At 43.2% G+C, this 26,299-nt stretch overlaps 1 protein-coding gene across 1 annotated transcript; it reads right to left on the bottom strand.

The window, feature by feature from the left end:
• Positions 1–5,361: 5,361 nt before the first annotated feature.
• On the bottom strand, positions 5,362–25,594 carry tpo (thyroid peroxidase). The gene is made up of 11 exons (XM_076299779.1): positions 25,531–25,594; positions 19,199–19,298; positions 18,939–19,099; positions 18,470–18,602; positions 17,292–17,421; positions 16,223–16,432; positions 11,167–11,730; positions 8,829–9,087; positions 7,661–7,831; positions 6,009–6,246; positions 5,362–5,564 (listed from the first exon to the last, which is right to left on the bottom strand). The coding sequence occupies exons 1-11, from the start codon at positions 25,592–25,594 to the stop codon at positions 5,363–5,365; spliced, it is 2,232 nt and encodes a 743-aa protein (XP_076155894.1). The 3' UTR covers position 5,362.
• Between the last annotated feature and the right edge of the window lie 705 nt (positions 25,595–26,299).

Raw genomic sequence — 26,299 nt, 5'->3', positions numbered from 1 at the left:
CTGAGTTGACTACCATTCTGTTTTTGTATGCTTGGAGAGGCAGGCGTAGTAGAGACTTTACAAAACTTATGAAACAGCAGATGGCAGGAGGCTTTAAGGAGACCACATCTCTTGAACACAGTGGGAATATTCAGTTATTCAATTTTAAAAATATTTGCATTTCGGTTTTTCTTGATGTAGGACAGAGTGTTGGACAATGGAGCAGAAAGACACTGTGAAGCCTTATTTACATACCAGTAATGTTTACCCTGTTTGAACACAGTGAATGCACATGGCATGCCAAGCAGGGGATGAATCATTGTGCAAGTAAGCACTGATCACTTCCTGTTCTTGTCTATCTGGATGATATATGCATTTCAGCCAAATAGGGTTGAATATTATAACTATATAACTACTGTCATTTGACAAGTTTGCTTCTTTCAAGTAGGATATCAAAGATGGCATCTAGCTTTAAAGGGACACCAGGGAACGCTTTCGTGTTTAATCATCTTCATATATGTCAGTATATGGTTAAATGACTCATTACGGGGTGAATGAAGGCTCTCTCACCCGCCCCTACTGCCTGAAGGAAGAATATCCCACTTGCAAGTTCGGTGTATCCTACCCGCCGACCTTCAGTCTCACAAAGTCTCAGACATCGCGAGAAGCAGGATCAGTTTACATCCTGCATCCCCAGCACAGAGGCAGGCTAACGAAACGCTAGCGATTGTTGCAAACGTGTGTATAATGGCAGAGCCGGCGAATAAGCAGCGAAAACCCTTGACGGAAGATGCAAAGAAAAGGAAAATAGCTTCAGACCGAGCGAGGGCTCGCACACGTATCGAAACATTCAGACGGTAGGGGGAGCTTCATAGAGAAAAGTATCAGGCTTGCCTGGTATCCCTTTAAGGGCCTGCTACAGCATGTCACGTTGTGTGGGGAAAGGGAAGAGGGAGTTATTTTATGCTTGGACTTAATGTCTGTATATGATGCAAGTTCTAAGGTGTCTGTCATGTTCCTTGGAAAATCACAAGGCCTTTGTCTTTAATACTTGGCATTCATGATTGAAGCCAGGACTTTCAAAGGACGTACAATATGTGCAAAAATGAGCTTTTTGGATTTTTTTAAACTGAAAAGCGTGGTGCCGTCTATGGTCTCCAGACAGTTTCGAGGCAGTGTTCTGAATCAGAAAATGATATTAATGTTAGCCTACACAAGTTATTTCTGAAAGGGTCCCACAAGGATGAAGCCAGTCCAGCTACAAATCAAGACATATTACTCAACTGATAACCTGCTCCTACATGAAAGAAGCTTTTGTGTGCTTTGAACTGGATCAGTGTATGGAAGTCAACAATGCACTGCTTTCCTTTCATAGCACATACAGGTACTCCTTAGTCATTACCCTCACTTACATAAGACCACATAATGATGAGAATGTAATTCATATTTGATGGGACAACAGCATTGACAATCTGTGGTTCACATGTTGTTCAGTTATGAGCTCCAACATTCATCTTTAGAAGATTTAACATTTTATCAGTATGTTGTGATACAGAATTGTTGGTTATATTTATTTATTTATTTATTTATGAAAATGATCATATTCTCTTGTTGCAGCTGTAAAAGCACAAATCAACTGTGAGTGGATCATTGAGTCCGTAACACAGATTTATATGCAGGTATCATGCTCCGCCGAGCATATGTCTTGCAGTGAGCTGCTGCACCTGCCGTAAATCTGTGCACACAGGCATGCAAAGTTATTCTTAAAATGATCACTACATCTAGGCCCAGCACAAAGGGCAGCATTTCCAAACGTAATTTTCCATTGCTTGCACAACCATTTGCCATTGTGAAATGAAGCACCACTCATATATTACAATTATTCAGGCGACTGAGGTAAGTCATCGATGGTGCGCTTGCTCCTAGTTCATGCAGAAAGCTCCCCTCTTTCTTTTTGGTATTGCTGTATAACATGGCTCTGGGTTATGTGTTGCCAAAAACTGCAAATATATAGAGTGAAAGGCCACAGACACAATGTTCTTTTGCACATCAGTGTGTTTAATAGTTACTACTTTGTCACATGTTGTTGTCCGTTGTAGATGAGTAAGCCCGATGCGAGCCCTTGGAACTACTGTGGCTCTTGATGTTGACACTTTCGGACGTTCAGAGGAACTGTGTCATACTGGCCTTTCAGGGCTGTCAAAGCCATTCGTGTCTGTAGGGGAGAGGCTTTAATTAAATTAACAGGCAGGGATATGCAAGGGATATGAACGCAAAAGTCATTTTTAACCTTTGGTGCTGAGGCACATTAGGGCATTAGGCGGTATGGCCCAGTCAGGAGGCTACATAATGCCCACAACTAACAAATGCACAAATGCCTCATCATCCTAGGGAGGCCACATTATCGCACAGAAGAAAGCGTGTGTAGACGTCATCCCACTGAAAACCACCAGAGGATAACGCACAACTTGAAGGGACCTCCTGTTTTTCCAACTTCCAATTTTCCAAACATGTAAAAGATGTATGTGGAGCCGTGGTCCCTGGGCATGCATTATGCATGAACTCATCTGGTAAAACCTGCTGACTGTATAAACACATCCTCTCTGTATTAGTTAGATAGAGCAGCCACGTGCCACTCCTCCACTGAGGATGGAGAATTTGAGCTGGGTGGGATTAGCCCTTTTTAGAATCGCCCCCTGTACTGATTGATGCTTAATGGTGTAAATTCCACTATAAAGCAGCAGGAATCATGTTAACAAAGTGGTGTGCTTTGGACATACATCAGTGGGCGAGAGACAGTGATGAAGGCCTGATGATAAAGGCAAATTCTTTGAGCCCCCAAAGGATCGGAGCTAACACCCGTTAGCATCGTGTGTGTGATAACAAGGGTGTGAACTAATGTGAAGTGAAGAGACAGAACATTTGTCTTTAGGTTATTATGTCTCTGTGTTCTAGAATGTGTGGAGGTGATGCTTTGCACTGATGCTAAGCGCCAGTGTACTCAGCCTGGGTTATATATAAATGTCGTTTTTACACATATGGCTTTTTTTCCCTGTGAAGAGATAAGATAAATAAAACATCCTAGTACACACAAGTGCACTCTTGGATGTGCTTGGGTATACAGTGTCCCATCCTCTTTATTTGTGAGGATTTTTTTTCTTATTGAAAGAACCCATTTGCTACATTCCTCCGGAGAATGTCAAGGCAATCTCCTAGAAGAAAAGGAGCCTTTTTGGCCAGCCAGGAGCCCAGTGCTATGTGATATATATATGAATGGCCTCTGTGCCCTGAAGCCTAGGCGTTAGTGTGACATCCATTTCCCTCCTCAATCTTCTTCCAAGGACATTATCTTGGAGCTGGTCTGTTCGCCTGCAGCCCATTATAGAAACAGGTAGGGCTGGAAGATTAAATAAACTCCTGAGATAGGTCTTGAGGATGACAGGCCCCTGAAGGTCAGGAGGCCAGTGAAGAGTAAACCAACAGCCAACGGCTCTAAATGTGGTCTTACCTGGAAGGGCACCAGTTGCAGATGTGCATCAAACTACAATCATCCAGACTTCAATTGATAGCAGTGACAGACAGGCCTAGTTTATATTGCGGCTTCTTGTTGGTTTCTCTTTCTTTGCTTGCTTTTTGTTTGTATAAAGTACTTTGAGAGGCCCAAATAGGACCAGCACAATTAAGTGTGCAGTCCAACAAGACAAGCTGTTTTGTGCCGTCGCATGTGAGCGTTCTAACAAGATGTGGGTGAAGGTAAGGCAGCAGGAGCCGGAGCAGGGAAAAATGAGAGAGAGAGAGGAGGGGGAGCCTGGATAAGAGGCACTTCACCACAGTTATTATCAGCAGCAAGCCAGTCTCAGGCCCTACACTGCACAAACTGCAGCGCACACACACACACACACACACACCTGAAGCCAGAACGACCATCTAATGGATAACACACACTCACAGTTGGATCAATATATCGCCTCACACGCATGCACACACACACACACACACACATGTGCAGTACATGCACACTGCATATCCCACAATAGTCTTCAAAATTCCCAGAACACAGCTCTTCAATATTTTGTTCGACTTAACAACACCTAATTGGTTCCACTGAGGATCTTGTCTGAAGAGACTTTTAGACTTGGCTGCATACAGTAGGTGAACTACATAGAAGAATCAGAACAAGCCATTATTAGCACAAAATCATTTTGCAGCCCCTTTTAATGAATAACCATAGTAACAGCAAAATTCAGGAATTCATCAATTTTAGAGCTAACCATGAAGACTGTATCTACAGAGCTACAGGGTAGTGGTACTGCCATTTTAAACAAAAGACATGTGCTTTTTTTAAACAAAAGAGTGTGCTTCTTATATCATGTAACTCATACTAAAGTTTGGGATCATCTCGTATCTTATTTTCAATTAGAGCTTGCAGAAGATCCTTATTAAAACACGCAAGCTGTAGAGGTCAATCCCAATAGTGGGTCACTCAGAGGTGGGTTTTTCAGAAGCAGAAGCACAGTTCATTTTGGAGTTCAGTGATGTGGAGAGGAGCTCAGTTGACTTTGTTGCACTTGGAGAAGTAACAGCCAGGACTCCTCTATGGACCTTGACACTGAAGAACTGTGTTCTTGCCTTTGGGAAAGTGGCCGTTGCTCCTCTCTAAGCAAAAATTATTCTTGTGGAAAGGGGGTTATATTAAAGTCAAGACAGCTTTAATTATTTTATTATTTTTAGGCCACACAACTCTGTGTGTGGACAGCCATTTCTTTGGGTTGTGTTTACTATAACTATATTCTAATTTATACGCTTCCAAATCCATTCAATTGTCTGTAAAGGTTTTAACATTTTTCAGTAAGACAGAAGCTGAGAGAGTGCGGGCACTAAGCTTCACCTTCCACACTGGCGTGGGTGCGGGAGTTATGAGAGCACTGGGCTACTGGCAGTTACAAATCTGGATATGGACTGTTTTAGTAACCACGGCCCACATCTTATAATTACAAGCTTGGAAGCCTCAAGGGAGTAGTCCATGCCACATGCATCCTGTTGCGCATGAACATCAATAGTTATTTTCATTACCCATGACATGTATAAGTGATGCTTGTTGTGTTTGTGATGTCAGTTTTTTAAATAAATGTTCCTTCTCTCACAGCGGTTACGTCTATAGCCTGTACGTTGCTATGCAAACAGCAAGTTGATCTCGAATGGAAAAAAAAAATCTGCTAGTATACTGAGTATATTGTACCTCTTATCTCCATGAACTGCAATAGCAGACTGTTTTTTAGGGGAGAATAAAGTGAGACCAAGGTACAGTGGCAAGCAGTTCTACACTTTACACTGTTGGAAAGACAATAGAGAAGATGAGGAGACTGGACGCCGAACCTTGACCCTAACTCTCCCTCCAAGCCTCCAGGTTCATTGAGGGGACACTGTTGCAGGGGAGAAAGTCCTGTGGGTATCGAGCCAATCTGAAGGCATCCGGGGGCGCGACCTCTATCCCACTGTTGTCACAGATGACACGCGGCAGAGAGTGCTTCATCAGCTCCTCCCTCTGCTTCTGTGTGAACACGCCTGGGCTCTCCCACCAAAACCTGCAGCACACCAGGTCAGAGGCGCAGGACACACACACACACACACACACACACACACACACACACACACACACACACACATACACACACACACAGACACACACACACAGAGAAAGAGAGAAAGAGAGAGATGGCCATCCTGAAATCCTTTTGTCTGGCCACAGAGCCCATTATTTTACATACGACAGCATACAGGATGACAATATGTATAACCGTCTCCTCAGTCTTCACTTCTCTTTTATGAGAGTATAATTTCGAGAAGCGTAATGAGTTCCTTAAGTGCCTGGAGGGAGTGGGTGCATTTGGTTCTGTATAAATATATAAGTATATGTGTATATATATATATATATATATATATATATATATATATATATATATATATATAAGTGCTCTCACTGGAGCCACTGAGCCCTGAAGTGCACCATCTTATAAATCCCACAGTACCTGTCTCCCTGGCCAAGTGCTTTCATCTGTTTCCCGATCAGACAGGCAAACAGTGGGCCAGTGCGGGCACCGGGCAGTGGCTCCTCCAGCAGGCCGCCCAGCCACACATCAATGTTGTCAGGGTTCCCATACAGCTCCATAATCTTTTCAACCAGGCGCCCGTCATTTATAACCCTACCAAGGTCCGCCGGAGTCGACGCTCGGTCAAAGCCGCAGAAGCTCCTCCACTCGTTGTACCCTGAAACATAATAAAACATTCCTATAAAACAGTGGAATGCTAAAAATAAATCTTTCAACTTTCAAATCTATCCTCCGCCCCAGAGCTCGGCACTGTCCCCGCACTCCTCCTCACATCTATTCACCGCCAAGGGTGAAAAAATAGGCCGCCATTATATGAACTGTCTGGTCTCGGCGCTCACTTCACAAATCCAACCCTCTCTGTGCTAATGCTACCACCACTAAAAGACACAAGGTGTAATCATTTTTTAATTGAAGAGCTTCTGTTAGCACCTGGATGATGGTCTTCTGTTGAAGTCCCCTATATTATTAAGAGGCCATTGGCATGTAAGATGAAAAGCTTTGCTCCTTTGTCCCTGGGAAGGCGTTCACACATTTTTTATTATTATTATTCCGGTATGGTGAAATAGAGCGGTTAATTGCAGAGGTGCACCAGGTGCTCATCATTCTGGTGTGCTTTTGCATAATAATGGGCCGCAATGATTCCGTGAATTCCATGAAGCTTTTCTCTTTCTAATGAAAATCTGAATGAGTCCCTAAATCCCAGTCGGCACCTCTGCTTGTGTGCAGGAGGGTAATTATTATTGTGAATGACAAGTGCCTTAACTTGATCAGGCAGTCAGGGTTCTGAAGTCAGATTATGGCGATGCCTGTCAAAGGCCATTGAACAAGACAATGTCATCTCCGTCAGACTGTGCATGGCCATGTTTAAATGGACTGACAGTATTATCTTCTCTAGAATCTTTGTAAACTATTTAACTATTTTAAGATAACACACTCTATTAGCCAATCTGTTCACTGCATGAATACACAATAGGAGCTCACTGGAAACAACTATAACAATCACAAAAAACATAAATACAACAATATAAAAATACAGCAATACAATAACATCATAATTTTTCTTGCAGCTATTCTCCTATTTGTGTAAAAATAGAAATATGCCTCTGAGATAGCAGTGAATGCATTGAGATAAGTCTTGTATATTTGATGCACTGATTTAAATCAGGGTGTACCTTGGCAAATATTGGTTGAGCATGTTGAAGTCATAGACTAGCCAGTTAACTGTGTCTGTGTAATTAAGACGTCAAGATGTGTATGTCTGCCTACTCTTCAATTATTGTTATTAAATGATTGAGTGAGTGTGTCAAAGTGCTGAAAATATGACCTCCATCGTGGGCCAGCACCAAATGTAAATAAAACTGAACGCATAGTCATAAAGTATCCTCAAGGCATATCATTAAGCAAACATGGCAAAGTGTTCTCAGCCAAGAATAGCAGAGAGGAAAGGAGAAAACGGAATACTCTAGCACCGTGTCAAGTGTTTTGCCTTAATATTCCACTAACAGGCAATCTGCGGAGGTCTGTGACAGGATAAACACAGTCAAAGTCAGAGGCGGTCATTAATACTGGACCTGGTAGAGCGTGATCTCGTCCCCGTTGGAGGTTCAGGGCAGCCAGGTCCAGAGTCTCGGGAACAGTCAGAACCACCAGCCTCTCTGTCAGCTCCTGGCTCATTAAGTGGTCCCGGGTCACCTTGGCCGCGGGCTGGGCCAAAAGGCCACGGATCACAGGGTCCAGCCCTCCTGCAGAAGTCACAGAGGAGTGAACTCCGCGCTCCCCTTCATGCTCAGCTGCCCCCACCGTTTTCATGTCCAGCCAATCAAAGAGATAGCCTGCGGTCTCCTGCAGCCCCCCCTCCCCCCACTGCCTCCCAACCACCATCACTCTTTACTATTCTAACAATGATGTACATAACATCCTATGTGAAACTCAACCATGTAACAATAAATTATGTATCTTTTAAAGACATGTTGCATGAGGTTTCATTAACCAGAAAAAAGTCAAACAGGTGCACGGAATATCTACCATGTCTCAAGTTCACTATACATTCTTGAGAAAAAGACCAACAAGCCCTATTTCTATTAGCAGCGTTATTCCCTGACTGCAAAGACAAAACATTTCAAACATCTGATCATGTGATAATGAATGTAGAAGTGGAGCTTTAAACATGTGAGTATTAATCAGGCTTTCCTGTAATGGGTCCATGAGGACTGAAAACTCTCAGCAGTAGGGGCCTTATTGTGATTTTAAATGGACATCCTCGGTGCACATCAGACTTTCTACCTCTGCTCTCCTGTACACAGCTCACAGGGAGAGTCCAGGGCTGAGAATGGGGACTGCTTCTGTTGCAGGCTGCCTTTCTGTGGCAATCACATCGCCTTTGAACACAGCTAACCTTTACAATCAAGGAGTCTATTTATGACAACAAGTACATCATCATACATAGGCTTGTGTGTGTGTTTGTCTGTGTGTGTGTGTCTGTGAAAGAGAAAGAGAGCAGAACAGAATGGACAGAACATAAAAGAGAGAGAGAAAGTTAAAGAGAGAAAGAACAGAAGAAGAGAAAGAGAGAGAAGCAAATGTTCACAACCCTCCAAATCACACAGGCCCATTACTCTCATGTACCCTACCAACTAAGAATAGTGGTGACAGTATTGCAGGGATTTTATTTTAAGACAAAAAAAGAAGTAGTCTCTGCTGCATTGATTATGCCTAGTGGGTCGGACGGTGGGCACTGACCCTGCCTAACGATCCTCCAGGGGCTGAAGAAGGTTCGGTGCAGTGGGAGAGAAGGGTACAGTGGGTGATCCTGGAAGCTCTCGTTGAGTCTCCTCAACGTTGTCGGAATGGTGGCGTGACCAAAGCGGAACGCAGCCGTGGCAAACACGTTGGAGACCGACGGATTCACCGAATCATTGTAACCTCTGTACGGGCCAACATATCGATCAAAAGCCTTCTGTCCAATAATTTTTGGCACGTAGTCCCTCATGGTAATGATCTGAAATGAAAATAACAAAACAAGTCAATGGGTTGAATTATCATCAGAAATAACAAACAATGTTTTGAAAATGAAATATGACAAGCTGCCTTGCTTACTGATAACAAAGGCTTTAATCCAGGAATAGGCTTGCTGACAGAGTTATATGATAAGGACAGGCTATCTGAGATATTATACATACATTTTAGTCCAAATATGCCTCTAAGGTGGCAATTTGGGACATCCTGAGCTGGAAGATAAGATAAGTTTGCACGTTCCATTTCCTCTGCGATACCGCTCAGAAATTCTTCTGGCCCTTATCACTATTTATAAAAGCCTGGGCTCACCTCCAGATTCACAACACCCACCACACGCACTCACATTCACTCACTGACACACACTCACTCACAAACACACACACACACACACTAGAGCCACCTCCACAAAAAAAAAAAAACACTTTTTACTGTCCGTATGTGAAAATCAAAATGCCACCCTTCAGTTTCCAAAATGGAACCTTCATCAAAGTGGGTTCCCACCCTCTTTCATCGATTCTGTTATATATTTTATATAACGTACAGTATGTGCTATGTATTATAAATATAAGAATTCTCTGTCTCCCCTGGTCCACAGGGACATTGTTAAAACAGTTCTCTCTTGCTCCTGTGTGCAGTCGGTCTTGCTCTCTCGCACAACGCTTCAGAGTGACTCTCTCTGCCACTTTAATTTAAAGGGCCTGGGTTGCACTCAACCTTATAGATCCTTCTGTGACCGATAAACTGCCTCTTTGATCCAACAGGGACTGCTCAGAGAGGATAGGCTTTAGTTGCCGGCTCAGGCCTTCTAATCCTTAAATTTTTCTCTCGGCCCAGTGTGGTGAATCGCCTGTCCGTTATAACTGTGAGGCTCGAACGAATCCGCTCACACCAGAAACTGGACAACTGAACCACGGAGTCAACGAGGCTCCCAATCACATCCCCTTCAAGGCTCCGGGCCATAATGATGACCAGATTCCCTAAGATTAAGCCTCGCGTTCGACTGCAATTACAAATGAGTTAGTGCAGTGCTATGGCAAAGCATGGTGTTCATACCTCTTGCTGTACCAGATAGTTAAACTTGGCCAAGGCCACAGGGCTGGTTGTGTTCTGTAGGTAGTTTTGGTATGGGGTAAGCAAGTAAGGTAGCCTTTGTATGTGGCCTTCTACATATTTCCACAATGAATTTGGTTTCTCATACTGTACAACCCTTTCCTGGAAGCCAGCCAGAATTTAGCCCTGCCCACAAGATTGGGAAATTCGGTCTGGACTTATTTCATTAAGACACCTCTATAACCGTATGAAAGCTGGGCGCACAAATCAAATTGTCTGGCAGGCTTTATATGATGATGGACATATGCGCAATGGTACCTAGTCATACACGTCACCTGAGTTTGTTCACAACAAAAAGGCTGTCGCTAGGGAAGCTAGACGTTTAGATTCCGCTATCGCTCCAGCAACGGGTCTCCTCAGTTCTCAAACATTTGCAGAATGTTGTTAAATGAAGAAGTGAAGCAATACAGTGTTAAACAAACCCCTGTCCCAGCAATTTAAAGAATCTATGCTTATAAGTAGGCATTTTGGGCCTGTCTTTTTTTTTTTTAATATTTGCTGCTTTCTAAATGATCTTGAGTTTCAAGCAAATCATTTTATGCTATTTTGTTGAAAAAGTGCAAAAAAAAAATTCATGAAACATCATAATTAGATATTATTAATTTGAGGTCAGGTCTGTACAAGCATAAATACTTTATAGAGTCTACTTTGCATGAATTAGGAAAGTTAAATGAAATTCAAGTCATTGTGAAGTTAAAGCATTAAATCATTTAAATGTAAGGTAGAACTGGGAGAGCTGTTTTTGTGTGCCTAATCTTTAACCCTGACATAATGATGTGATAATACATTCACATGGGTTTTCCAAAAACTCATAATCTGTTTATCAAGTAAAAAAAAGTTTTTCTTTATACCGTGAGGCTGTGAATTTGTTCTATCTGTTCACCAGCTTTAAAGCAGACAGACAGACAGACACCCCCACATGTGGCGACATGTGTGCGTATTAAACCCTTGCCTGGTGCAGCGCGCCGATGATTTTGCGGCTCTCCTGATACGTGGTCTCTGCGCTCCACTGGGGATTGAGAGCTTTCAGAGTGGCTGCCACTCGGTTGTGCTCCCTGACCCATAGCGTGTGAAGGGCAGTGAGGGGCAGCACCTCGTTCACCCTGCTGTCCCCTGCCAGGAAACACTCCACCCGCTCCCTCCCTGCCCCATCGGAGGCGCCACAAACGCCACCCCCACCACCGCCGGCACAGTGCTCCTGAAAGCACGCTGACGGGGTGTCAGGGGCGACAGACGGCAGGAAGGGCCGCCCGCCGGCGTCGGCGAACCAGTGATTGACAGCCAGCATGCCGGCAGAGCTGGCACGGTCGCGCAGCAGGCCCTGCAAAGCTGGGCTGTGTCCATAGACGGTGGAGGCGTCCAGGAAGGACGTGATGACGTTGGTCTGCTGGCGCTGGAGCATCTGCTGCAGGTCGCGGTGAGGGCCGCTCGTCTCTGCTGTGCTCGGGCACGCCGGCGAGGAGCGGAAAAAGGGGAGACAGCTCTTCCTCGTGAACAGCTGGTCGTTGGGGGGGATCTGCGGAAAACAACATGATCATCCATATAGTGGCTGAAATACGGCACAGGAATCATAGATCACAAGTCATGGTGGAACATCTGCTACTTACCAGAGTGCACTGCTGAGCACTGTTTTGAAATGGTGACAATAAAAAAACAATTTAAAAACACCTTACATATTGAACTTGATGGGTATGATTGAAAAACAAAAGCCAGACTCTAGTCAGATTTGTATCAGCAGCAGCGCTGGCACTGGCGAAGGTTGGGCTGAGGAATCTGTCTGACCCTCAAGGCAGGAGGTTGGTAGTTTAAAACACTTAACCCATCAGCCCCGCCGCTTGGAGAGCGTCTCACCTCCTTTATCCAAACATTTTAAAGTGCTCTTCCTCTCTCATCCTCATCACTCTTCTTCTCAACACCCGCCCACCCGCCGTGCGCACAGAGCCACTTTAAAACTGGGGCGTAGTGTGGCCTTAGCTGTGGGGCTCAAGGTTGTTTTATGCAAAAACACCTGGGGCAATGCCCCTAATGTGTGTGTGTGTGTGTGTGTGTGTGTGTGTGTGTGTCGGGGGAGTTTCACTCACAGATTGTCACGTAGTGCGCTCACGTCTTTGTGCTTGCCTTTCATTATTTCATCTTCTTTTGTGTGTGATGGAGGTAGTGCCTCCCCTCCTCTCCCAAACACTTTTCTTTTTACTTCTTAAAATAGAAGCCTGGTTCTCAGATATGCGCCATGCTGCAGGGGTGGCGTACACAAGATGAGATGGGGGTTTGATGCTCATTGTACATTAGCGACTCACTCGCACATCTCATGTTTTAGCCCCGGACGAGTTTTTTAGACGCTGGGCAAATGTGCTGTGAATTGTGAATGGGCCTAGTGGTTCAAAGCAGACCTCTCTGATCAGGAAATAAAAACAGTCTTGCGCCACAATCTGCTTAATACATTTTTAGAAGAGATCATCTGCATTTGCAGACATGTTCAGATGGCCCCGTTCCTTCATATCATTTTCAGTGCTAATTCCAATTGCCTGTCCCACTCCTCAATTCTTCCGGGCTTGTGTCCAATGCAGTGGGCTGTTTTTCCTCATTTAGCAGGGCATTTTTATTGCATCATTATGCAGTTTATTGCAATTGTTTTCCCCAGCAACTCAAGCTTTCCACAGAGGATATCCCTAAGGAGCTGACAGCCTCTTGTGCTCTTACAAACAGTTGATGAGGCTCAAATCCAATTCAAACAAAACATTAGAGTCTACCAGCTCCCTGACAGCTGCTTGGCAGTAATTTAAACTTTTTCAGTATGATTTTGTGTGTGTGTTTGAGAAGGGTATGTGTGTGGAGTGCAAGTGTAGTGTGTCAAGAAGTGTGTGTGTTTGTGTGGGGGTTTTGGGGAGGGGCATGTGTGTGCATGAGTGTGTGTGTGTGTGTGAGGGGGGGGTTGTGTGTGTGTTTGTGTGTGTGTATTCACATGTAATGTCAGTAACCATCTGTTGTATGTGTATATTACCATACTTATTGCTGCCATTTCAGCTGTCTGATGTCCATCATAAAATATTGCCACTTTGAAAGTGTATCACCAACACTGATCTATCCCACTACAAATGGTTACACTGGGTAGATATTGTCTCACATACCATATAAAGGAAATGAAAATCTACAGAGAAACGGTAGATCCATTGTGTGCCTTTCAAGGATCCACAATCCTTTTCTGGATCAGCAAAACAAATAACTGACAATACTGACAATATATAACACAGAATACATGAAGCAGCCCCAATAATGACATATTTGAGAAGCCGTATTGACACTTTTACTGCAGTGAAGTAACTCATCCACCAGTTGTGATATCCAATTTGAGCCCACATAAGAAGGACTTGATGCCCAAAGCAATCCTCTGAGCTATTTACAGAGAAATTAAGCGAAAGTGCTTTTGCAAAACTCTCCAAAGACAAACTCAAATGTCAGTGCAGACAGGAGCAGCTGGCTCTCCAGTGTCAGAGAGGCAGTCTGGAGAGTTATCAACTCCAGGCATAGAACTGTTCTGCATAAAAACCCGACAGAAAGAAAAACACAGACTACGGACTCTTTATCATCTACCATCCAGGACCCTCCAGCAAGCACAAACTCCAGAGCTCAAGCTGCCATAGGATCTGCCCCTCAAGAGCTGGCTTGTTCCACATCGATGAACGAGGCACACATTCACAGTGAAGGACCTGCTAGTGTCCCGTCTGTGTGTGTTTGTTTGTTTGTTTGTTTGTTTGTGGATGGGTGTGAGTAGCGTGAGTAGTAGTGTGTGTGTGTGTGTGTGTGTGTGTGTTTGTATAAATGTGTATGTGTGTTTGCGCACGTGTGTGTGCGCGTGCATGCATGCTTCTGTATTTCGCCGTGGTGACCCCGGCTGGATGATCACATATCCTGTTTGTGGCTGAGTCACTTTCCTCTGGCTGGGACGCGCCGAGATTAATCGCAAACAAGCTCAGCCCCCCCGAAACAGCCCCCAGACTGATTAATGCACTCGGTGGTTCATGGACCCGTCGAGCCAAGGCAGCTAAAAAGTGTACTGTTCTGCCCCGATAAAGAAGCAATCAAAGAGATTCTTAATCAGAGGTCAGCGCCCCTAGGCTACACGGCCTCTCACTCCCCAGCAGACTGATAAACACAGTTCACTGCTCGCACACTGCGCGCTGGCTGCACTAGCAGACTTCTCATGGAGGAAAAATTATGCTTAAGCATCCTCGACACACCAAAAAAAAAAAAAAAACGAGGCCTCCTTTGCTGTCAAAAGAATGTCTGTTTTCCCCCATCCGTTTGATAAGCTCGACAACAAGAATTATATCACGGCGCAGCTAAGGGGAATTGGATTGAGGGAGACACTGTACACTATGAATTTAAATGGGGGTGTTATGGTATATTACTCAATACTGCTTCACGGCCGGCTGACTCTGGCTACAAGCGCAGGCTTGGGACGCTTGAGATGTTTAGCATCCAAAAGCTTGTGCATGTCTGATGTCCCACGGAAAAGAACAGGCTGCATACCACTGAGAACACAGACAACCTCTGAGAAGACAGAAGAGGGTGGGAAAGAAGAGAGTGTGAGGCCGGTGTCTGTACGTCTGTGCGTCACATTAAAATGAATTGAATTAACCTGCATCAGTACCCTTGATTAACCTCTGATAATGTGCATGCACCCAATTCTGATATCTGTTACTGGCAGAACACTTGATCCTTAGTGTGCATGTCCCTAGGTTATGATGATGGCTCTATCTCAACCCTCAGTGAGACATTAAAAAAAAAAAAAAAACATTTTGTCTTATGTACAGCTAAATGATTTGTTTTTGTTTTGTTGTTGAGCACACATATACACATACACATGCACACCAAAATCTTGTTGGTGAATCTTTTTCAAAGAAAAAAGTAATGGTGTCCTTGTCTTATTGCCTTACTTAAGCATTTATCTTCAGCTGTCATATTGTACTGCACTTGAACTGTTTTCTTCTGCTAGTGGCTTTAAGTGGTATAAGGGTAATCCCTGCAGCTGAATCAGAGGTGCCAGTCATATGCTCAGTCATGGATCCCTCTCCTGCTAAATTTGATCATTTCAAGTAATATAACCTGGTGTGGCCTTTCATGATGGCTTTTCACACTCACTATAACTTATGAGCTGCCTGGCAAAATGCAGGAACATTCCAATTAGCTAGTTTGATCTGAAATCTAATAACTTAGATCATGAGTTAGCCTAAAGGCAGATATATAATTCAATTAAACTCAGCTGGTGGTATTTTCATAAAATATGGCCTTTTGAACTATCTATATGGCACATTATATGCATTTATGTGCTTTGTACACTGTAAAAAATAAAGAAATCAGCACACAACAAAAACCTTCTGAGGTTATCATGTTGCTTAATCTGAGGTCAACCTATGTTAATGTGGTGTCAACTTTATTACACAACTCAATCAAAGCAAACAGTGACTGAGAAACGCTGAGTGCACTAATCTTTTTCCATAGTGTATACAGTATACTGCTATGTTTCAACTACAGCTATGTAGAGACATAGGCCTACTAGCTTCTGTAATACTATGAAGGACAGCTTCCCTGTCAGTCACTCTTATCAATGTAAGTCTGGTGTTTCATCAAAAAAAACAATAATTGTAATTGTAATTAAGTTACAATTTATAATAATTTAACTGTATTCTACAAAATTATTCAGGATGTAGAAGCAAGAGACATTTAGAACACAATGAACAAGTATCAAATACAGCTACATTTGTCTTTGTCTAGCATGATCCTATATCACATATTACTATGTTACAACTACTCTGGAGCCATGATAAGACTGAATGAACCACATTAGCGATGCATTATGATGAGAATAGTCTCAAGAAATGCTACAAGCATAATTCTTCCATGGTCATACTGTGCTTTGTTCTTCACTTCAACCCTTTTTTTCCTGACCACGATGAACTAGCATACTGGTAGCTAACTGCAGAATAGAAACAGCAGACGAATAGTACCTCAATGGGGAAGCATGGGTTAGCATTTGCGCACGTGCTCAAGCAGTCCAGTCCTGAGGGGAAGGCTGCGCGGCTGCTGCTCTGTGGAGTGAAAGAGATGTCGTGGTCCATGTACTGGCCCCAGTCCACCAGCATCTGAGAGTAGTCTTCATCCTCCAGGACAGGCACGCCGGGAGAGCCCTGCATAATTCTGTTGCTCACTTCACGCACCTATAAATGTATGAATATGGAACAGTGCACAGCGTGCCCTAAAAGCATCAGCAATGATTTAAAAAGTAAATGTATGAAAATAAGGGTGGGATGTGAGGAGCAACTGAATGCTGCTTTTGGCCTCCATTCGGTGATCGTTAACATGCAGCTTCTCTCAGCAATCTTTTTAATGAACTTTTCTCTTTTAGCTCTGCCACTTATTAAAATGAGGATGCTTGCATTAACCACATACTGTGATAGAAGAGCTACATTATGGCCATACTGTGTGTTTACAGAATGATGTACTGAACTGTGTTTATGTAAACAACAGGAAGCAAATAAAATCAGTATTTTTTTTAGTTACATCAACATGATTCATTATCTTGTCCTCATTCCTGACCTTATGTAAAGGAGTTTTTTGCATATATCTGGGCTACATTAGACTAAAACTGTAAAAGATTTAGTTGACTTGTGTATTCGAGGAGAATAATGTATTATTGAGGCACTAGGCCTCAAATATTACATTTTTAATACAGACTTCCTTGAAAGAGTTATTTGCAACATGAATGTTAAAATGGTGCAATGCAATTTTAAGGTGGTGGGTATTACCATACTGTATGTGACAAGTCTGTTTATCACAGCAGGGGAATATTTTTAAATGTTCATGTTTGCATAGTAATGTGTCCTTCCCAGCAAGCACTCTACAATGAGGCCTACATGGCCTGTCATTAGAAATTACACTGTGATTAGACACTTTTTAATGTAATGTAGTTTTTTACTTATAATCTAGGTATATGTAAGCGCAAACCCAATACAGGCCATAAAATGAGACCAAAAATAGGAAGATTTTCAACCTGCGTTGTCACTTCCTTCAGCTTACCGGAGGGAGTTGGAAGCCACCGTAGTCGCGGCCGGCGTTCCAGCCTTTGGGCTGGCTCTTCCCGTCTTCGTACTCCGCCGGGAGCCATCTGGCCAATACCGTGTTGGCGGCTCCCCAGAGAGGGTTATTTCTGAATAAAACAGAAAGGCTGAATAGCGGCATTGAAAAGCCCGTCCCAGGCACATCACAGTTTCGAGGGGGTTTTAAGCAACACCAACCCGAGCCTGCGATTCCGATGCAGTCTGTCATCCGCTGAAAACATGACACTGTCAAGTGTCACAGGCGATATCTGAGGCTGTGCACAGCAACCATAAGTGACAAATGGGTGGCTTTTAAGAGGGCCTTATTGCATACAAGCTGTTTGGATAAATTGTGAGGCTCCGCTTAGCACAGAGCTCAGTGGCTGATTGTGCCTTTGTTGAATTACATTGTTCTGTGTTAATCAACTCAGCTGTCAGTTCATTCCAGAGCAAGCCTGACTTGAATGAGACAGAAATGCAATATACTTTTCCCTCTACATCTGTCAGTCACAGCAGCCAGATAAAAACGCGGCCGGCACCATTCCACGGAGGGAGCAGCTCCGTGCCTGCCTCTGTGCTGCCATGGGTAACGCAGTGCCCGGCTTCAATATTTATATCGGAGAGAGAGACCTGCTTGATAACAGCAATGCAGCAAGATATCTTTCCTGCGCTGCTTAGCACAACTCTCCCTGCTGGAAGCTCTCCTCGCGCCAGGACTGCTGTGCCCTCCATCTGCCCAGCAATCCTTGACCGGTTCGCTCTGTCACAGGCCATCTCATCAGCCCCCATGCTGCTGCCTACGTAAAATGCCACCATCCGGTCAGCCTCAGAGCTGACCGCTACTTCTGTGCCCGGGCCCCCACTGCCTTTGGATATGATCCAGTCAGTGCAAATAAATACAAAAACACCGATCACAACTTGTGTTGGTTTTACTTATATTAAGTTAGTGAAATGTTGGTAGCACTTGTAATCAAGTTTCTGAAATGGGCAGTAGTAGGGTAGAGGGTATGGAACTGTGCTAGCAAGCAGCAGCCAGACAAGTTGTGGGTATGCCGTTGGCCCTTGTTATAATTGATAGTCGCTGTGGATGAAAGCCTTAGCCAAATGAATAAGTGTGATAAATGCTCTTTGGATGTGAGGTAGGGTGAAGTGCATTACCTGTTGTTACAGACTCCATCGATGGAGCGGTATTTGCTTGACTGGTCTCCATAGGGACAGCAGGCTGGCTGCACGGGGGCGGGGCACCCGGACCAGTTCGCAATCAGCTCCACTTCCTCTACGGAGAGGTACTCTTAAACGGGAGTTAATTAGGTTTACAAATGCAAATCAAACATCCCACAGTCAACAGTCCTCCGAGGTTTGTGTAATACCCATTTCCAAGCCTAATGCACCCCCAGCTTGTGCACACAGGCATGACATTTTGTAGACTTGGGGGTAAAAAAATATGCTACATGATCCAAACGAAATGCTATCACTTGCTTGTTGTGAAAATGACCTGCTTCTGGGATCAAGCTTTTAATGATGACGCCTTGTGTAAACACTACAGAAATAGACAGGTTTGCTCGGCGTGACTGGATTACAGCAGTGCTGACTTGGCAAGCGAGTTTGAATTGAAACAGGACCCCACCTGTCAAAGCTATGGCTCTTTTATGTCTCCGGCTTGCCTTGGCCTTTATGAGGTGTAAAGTCATTTCAAAGACTTCCGCTGCTTTTGATATCTCCAGGGTCTCTGATGCCGGTTGCCTTAGAAGCGTGAACATCTGCATGGGGGATTGCGCCATGCTTCGCCTGCGAAAACCACCAAAACCCCACGAATAAGTCAGCAGATTCCACCGCATTAGGATGAAAAAAGTGTGTGAGGTGCAGAAGGCACACTACAAATGTTACCTCGCATTAGTGTGTTGGTACGCCTGGTCGACCATCTGCACACTCTCTTGAAATGAAGAGAAGAGCAAATCCCGAGACTGGTCTGGTCTTCCTGAAACAGCTGTACATGTGGAAGCAAGGAAATAAAACAAGATAAGAGACAATATGAATATTGCCATATCATTTAGTCTTCATCTCTTTATACGCTTGGTGGTCTATTTTTAAGAAATTGAAGTTTAAATGTTAAGAACATTTCCTGTCATCATAGTCTTTGTAGTGTTGCTGCCGTTTCAACAGTGGAAAACATAATTATAAAGGTGATTGTGAGTCACAACAATGAATCTATTCATACACTGCCTTCAGCTTCTGATTGCACTGTACTATACTTATAAGAGGCTAGAACTGATTGACCTTCTTAACCAGGAAAAAAAAGCAGTAATGTGCCTGGAAACACTGTATAAACCTATCCAAGGGGATCCAAGTGACATTGGTATGTCCTTGACAGCCACCTCATTCTGAGTCAAGAATGCCCCTCAGTGACTCTGGGGCAGTAGGCTGCGTGCATATGGCCTCTATTAGATTACCGCATGTCCACCGCCTAGCCTTGAGGTGATAACTCTCTTCTGTCCAAGCATGCCGCACATCCCGATGTGTCGCCAAATGGCTGGGAGCATCTCCAAGCAGACGTTCTGGGATCAGCAACTTTGCAAAGTAGCCATATTGGGGGGCCCCCGTGTGTGTCACAATAATGTACACGCAGAGAAGCTGCTACATTTAGGCTGCTGCCCTGAACTTTGATTAAACTGAGCTAGAAGGGAAAAAACAAGCATTGTTGGAGTGACTATGGCATCATGCCAACAGAAGTATCCTTGAGCATAATATTGTGAATTTGTTGGACTATTCAATGTACCAACAGGAAACAAAGGGATATCTTGATGACCTGCTGACCCCTACATCTTAGAGCATAGGCTTGAGAGCAGTGTTATTCATATGGTTGGCACCTGTGCCATCTATATTGCAAAATAACCCACCTAGTGTGACCCAATGTAACTGTGATTTGTGCTTTGATAGATTTTGGGGGGAACTATCAACTTGTCATGGGCTTCAGCATGTGATGATAATGTTGATACCGAAGATGATTGAAGACCCAGTAAGACCAATGGTAGGAAAAATCAGGAACAGAGTTTTATTAACAATTATGCACATCAAAGGAGAGACAGCATGACTTCACCTAAAGATCCACCAGCTGCTCTAACTAGACAAGGAAATAGTTAGAGTTTGAGTATCCTTCCAGGCTGATGGGAGATGGTGTTGGTCATTCCATCTCACGTGGACTACACTGAATCAGACTCTGATTAGTGGCAACCTGGCAATCCAGAGCAGATAGCTACATGTATACTGACACAGCCATGCAGAACAGTGAAACACTGCAAAACCATAATATTCCCTCTAAACACATAATCACACACAGATATAGACAGGAACAGTAGGCCTACTGGAACAGAATTAAATAACAACAGTCATATCATATGTGGAAGAACACATAACAGAAACATCAAGACAACCACTTATGAATATACAAATCATAAGTTTCAATTTCAGTACTCTCACATGTACTGTTACAAAAACATTGGCTCATTCTACAGTGATTTTCTTATTGATTGGATTGAAGGAAATACATTTTTGAGTACAGTGTTTACACTCAATTCTGATTATAACTGTCCTCCAGTTTACTTGACCCACCTCTTCCCATGTGCTGCTGCTCTCACAATTGGTTGTTCAAAGCTGGACATGTATTCCTTACATGAACACAGCAGATATTTTAAACTCAGAACCATCTAATCAGTTAAATTATCAATTAACAAGTCACTATCTATACCCACTGCACATGGAACATACTGTAAGGCTACCTGTGACAGAAGTTTGTCAAGGGGCTTACAACTAAAACGTAAGCCATGGCAAAACAAAAAAACAAAAACAACAACAATATAATGGCATTTAGGAAGCTCAGGAGAAATAATTCTCCAACATGTGCACCACATGGGAAAAGTACAGCAAATTACTGTAATTCATCTAAAATTGCCCCTCTGAAAGAAATGATGGGGTAGCTACGAACACCAGAAAGTTGTCCTCAAGTAGATGTGTCCAAGAAAAATGCACTATTACAGTTATTAACAGGCCAGAGCAGCAAGAGCAGCAGAAAATGGATGAGGGAACTAGCAAGAATATTACTGTCATCACCACTACACATGAGTTAGGGAAGCCAGTGTTTTCTATCCATTGACAGAGTGTAGGCTACAGATTGTACATCGTCTTTAGCCAGTATCAGGTTTTTGTTTTGTTTATTTTTGTAGGTCATGTTACTGATTGGAGTACCCACAAGTACAAACTGCGTGGTATTTTATTGATAGAATTTTATTGAACAAATAGCCATTTTGACCTGCGGTTTTACATGCTGCAAACCCGTGTCACTGAACACTAAGTAGAAAATACCACACAGTATGTACTCACAAAAGCTAATGCCAAACAGCGTCCACCTGTATCTGTACAAGCCCATCACACAGACAGTTATCTCTATGAGTGCCAAGGATCCGACAAACCCACACACGCATCGTCTTGCTAACAGTGAACATTGCCCTGCTATTGCTGTCAGAGAAGGGTTACACACAGACAAATCTGCAAAGGCAATGGTGTGAAGATGTATTTACAGCAGACTCCATGTCTGAGACTGATCCACACACTTGATGGACAACAGCAGAGCCTAACTGAAATGATGCCTTTCTAGAAACCAAATACAGCTGCTGACAATAGACTTGAGATAGCAACACAGTAATGTCAAATCCACGGCAGGAGCCACATCGACAGCAGCTGGTCTTTCACTGCTGACAATAGAGAACTGCCAACCAGACACTTCCATGGCCCAGAAACGCACACAGATTTGGGGGTTGAGGTAAATAACAGACCAAAAACCACTCCAGACTGGTGGTCTGGGAAGCTATTCATCATTAACCACAGCACATGGCACCAACCTGACCGAGGAACACAGGGTTAGTATAATAGCAATGTTTCTCATACAGCTAATGTCTGTACAATGTTGAGTAGGATAGATTTAGCAGGCTCAAAAGGTGTTCCCAATTAAGGCTTAGCGGAGCGGGCAAAACGAGACGAGGAGCAAGATGACAAACTCGATTTGGGACGGCAAATGAGGTCCACAAACCCAGTAGCAGAAAACTAGCATAGCTTCTGACATGATTAACACAGAGCACATGGACAGCTACTGAGGCATCTACAAAACTACACTCCCTGGTGGTGAGATACTCTCTACTTTCAAGTAGCCTTGCTGAAGCATAAAAACTGCCAACTGAATATTTAAATGAGAAAAGATATGGGTAAAACCTCAGTATGTAGGTGTAACACGACCAGGAATCACTCTGGAAGACAAATGACTTTGATGTTCATTTTGACATTTTTCAAGAGGATGAAAGATGAAATTTGGTGTATGAAATGTTACTCACATTTAAAGATTTCTGCTCTGCTGGTTGATAACAAAGCAAGCAAGGTGCAGCAGAGGCTGACAGGTATGAGTGGTTTGTGCAAACCAGCCATAATTACACAAAGTCCTGTACCAAAAAAAGGCAAGAGTTGTCATTCGGAGACAGATCAAACAACAGACTACACATAAAAATGAGAGCTTTTTACAAATATTGCAACAGTAAGTGCCATAACACATGGACAAACAGTTAAAACAGTTAAAAAACAGTTAGCATACAGTTCACATATACAACAGTATAACAATAATCTATTTTTTTTTTTTTTTTTTAATGCAGAACTTAAAACATAGCTTTAGAAAAGCACATATTCCTAAAATACATTAGAGCGATACCTGTAAAAGGATCTCTCTACCTTTGCTGCGGTTCTAGGAAAGGACGAGCGTTATTTCCTGTTGGCAGTGTATACGTCGTGATTGTTTGCATAGGCTCTCTCAAAGACTCACTGAGGGGAATTCTTCATACAGTGTTGACTCGCCTCAAAAGCCACTTGAGTTCTTCTTGTGCTTCCCCTCCATACTCAAGTACACACATTTATTTATTTATTTATTTATTTAACTAAAGTAAGTAGGAGACCCAGTCAGGAATATGGAGTTCAATCAGGATGCCAGTTCTTATTCAGCAATACACAGGAGAGGGGCAATATACAAGAGGATGCACAAGGTTCTTTATGGTCCCATGTGTCTACACCATAGACTGTATAAATAAGGCCTAGAGAGGGAATGATTCAGAGCTTAGGTAACCTATTAATTACTATTATGACAAAGCACATCTTACTTCATATCAGTGGTTGAATTAGGATACAGCATGGCCTTGAACAAACATACATTCCCTCTCTCTGATAACACAGAATAACAAGAGCACACTCATGTCATAATTAAGGTTGGAGGTTACTTCAGAGAGGATTATTCCTGTCCCCATTACGTTGCCATTCCATATATCCCCACATAATATCTTATATTAAGTATTATCGTTATGTATTGCTCTCCATGGTCACATTTACTGCATCAATTTATGATTATTGAAGAGGTATGACAGACCTAACATTGGGAGACCCCTGCTCTAGGATGGTGTCATTATTGAGTCCTCATTATTGACACGGAAAAAAAGTTAGACAAGAAAAGTTGAACCATCCCTTACAGTACAAAAAAAATAACTGCATTAGTGTGAAGTGTAAAAACTGCAGTTTTCTAAGTATCAAAACCGCAGTTTTGGAGGAAATATTTGCAGTTCTTATGCCGGAAATGCTATATTTTGGACACAAAAACTGCACTGTACTGCATAGTCCTGCATAGTACTGTACTTAAACTTATACTGCACTGTCACATTTGTGTGTTTTTTTTTTAACGTCAACAGATGGAGTGACATTACCCAACATCGCTTAGAGTACCTTTAAGTAGCCTAGTTCTGATATACTGTAGACATGCTGTGTCCATAAGTTACCATTTATAAGTTTTTGTCATGGTCTTAACGGGTGGGTCTTTGCCTCTGATTGGCTGTGGTCCAGATATTCCTGTACAATCAGCAACGGATAAAGAAAATAAACGCGGCAAAACAGACAGCGACAAATGAAGAGAATAGACCCACTGAGAGTTTTTTTTTTGTTAAGAAAAGTAGGCCTGCTGTTCTGCCCAATACTGTCATTCCTGGTCTATGTTCTGACTACAGCTCAGACATGGAATGTATATGGAGAGTGATAAAAAGGTGACCTTGAAATTGTGTTAAAAGCAAAGCAATGAAAAATGTGGGTGTGTAACGGAGGCAGACTGAGCTAGTGTGCTAGTTGCCCGTGTAAATCCTCACTGCCCTAACCTTAAAGGAGAAGTTCGGTGTGAAATTGACCTTAGCTGTACTGAAAGATGTTGCCGAGTACTCACATGTGTCCAATAGGCACCTTCGCTCACCCCCTAGCATTCCAAATTACGCCGTTTTTAGCCGAGTAGCTGTGGGGGCATAGCGTAGCCTATGCAACTAAATCGCTATTTTTACACCATTAAAAAGGTTCCAAGTAACTCCACACTGCATTGGTAGACTTCTGAGGGTTTTGGAACCCTTTTAATTGTGTAAAAATAGTGATTTAGCTGCATAGGCTACGCTATGCCCCCCACAGCTACTTGGCTAAAAACGGCGTAATTCGGAATGCTAGGGGGTGAGCGAAGGTGCCTATTGGACACATGTAAGTACTCGGCAACATCTTTCAGTACAGCTAAGGTCAATTTCACACCGAACTTCTCCTTTAAGAACGCTTCTAACCACTGAGTTGGAAGCCTGGACTTTTGGCGCTCACTGTCAACTGATTGTCGAACTCTGTCAGCGATATGTTGGTAGGTAGAACCCAATCACTTTTTAACGTGCTCCCACAAATTTCGAAGATAAGACGAATCAGAGAGTTCATCCCTGCGAGAAATGCCAGACATGAGCCAATAGGAATTCGAGCCCATTTTCCCAAGAATTCGAAAAAGTAACTATTTTAGTCTATCTTCCTTCAGTTTCGCCAACGTCAGCCTACCTGGTAAAAGTAAGGCAGTATGTGATATAACGTTACCTGATAACTTGTTGTTCATTCCTTGCTTTAAATTAGACTACGTTTTTAATGTAATGATACATTTGATTGATTTATTGCTGGCAGGCTAGTCATTGTTAGTTAATTGTGCCTAGCAGGTTAACATCGATGTAGCAACATAATTAGAAAAAGATAAGATAAGATTGCATATCCACGACTATTTATGCTTATTGTGTGAATCCTTTCATGTATGTTCTAACAAATGACACAGTTGTTGAAAAAGTGGTTTAGTTTACTTTTACCTAACGCCAGATTCACACCACGCGGCGCGTACGCGGTTTGTGTCCGTTTTCGTTTAGAATGCATGGTACCACGTTAATCCATGCGCACTGTACGCGTGCTTCTATGCGGTTGTGCCGCGCAGATCTTTCCTTCGCTGCCCGCTTGATAGGAACGAGTTCTATTTTTCCGCGCGGTGTACGCGGTCTCAATAGATTTTTAATGGAGAGCTCGGGCAGTTTAGGTTAACGCGCAGCAGACCGCAGAGACAGTTTTGGGTGTGAATGCACACGCACACACCGCGAACGGACAGCACCGGTTAATCTGGCGAAATAAGACTATTTTTCTAAGCATTAATACTAATATTTAAGTATTTGTCCCTGGGTTTGTAGAAAACAACAACAACAATCCTTTATTGGAAAAAAAAAACCCTTTGGACTTGAGAGGTCAGACAGAGCAAGCATATTCTGATATGTGTGTGTGTGTGTGTACATTACAGAATGGAGCCTAAATTCAGGAGGAGGGGGGATGGTCATGTAAGCTTGTGTGACACAGTGGAGGCCAGAAAAATTAAGGATGAGAATAGACCATGGTCTCGGGCTCTGTCACCAGACAGGGTAAAAGAATCAGCAAGGGCTGCAGTTGTGCTTCGTGGTGGAGACCCAGATCATGAGTGGCATGTCCTGGGCCAACATCTAGTGCAGTTTGGAATTTTCAGGGACCAGACATTTCTGTGGATGGCAGAGAATGCACTGGGGTATGCTGGTTACTTGGTTGCCTCGATGTCAGCTG

This window comes from Alosa pseudoharengus, unplaced genomic scaffold, assembly GCF_046254945.1.
Source record: "Alosa pseudoharengus isolate Yale_2024_CS ecotype anadromous, Long Island Sound unplaced genomic scaffold, YU_APseudo_1.1 YU_APseudo_1.1_scf_22, whole genome shotgun sequence".
Lineage (NCBI taxonomy): Eukaryota > Metazoa > Chordata > Actinopteri > Clupeiformes > Clupeidae > Alosa > Alosa pseudoharengus.
This window is presented reverse-complemented; position numbering and strand designations above follow the sequence as displayed.

What these genes read in the sequence shown, in the direction of transcription:
- tpo (XM_076299779.1), bottom strand. Translation starts at nt 25,594, where the DNA reads ATGCATTCTAAACGAAAACGGACACAAACCGCGTACGCGCCGCGTGGT. An exon ending in TACCAACACACTAATGCGAG is followed by an intron (nt 19,100 to 19,198) that starts GTAACATTTGTA and finishes TGGTTTTCGCAG; the next exon opens with GCGAAGCATGGCGCAATCCC. An exon ending in TCATCGGCGCGCTGCACCAG is followed by an intron (nt 9,088 to 11,166) that starts GCAAGGGTTTAA and finishes TTTTCATTTCAG; the next exon opens with ATCATTACCATGAGGGACTA.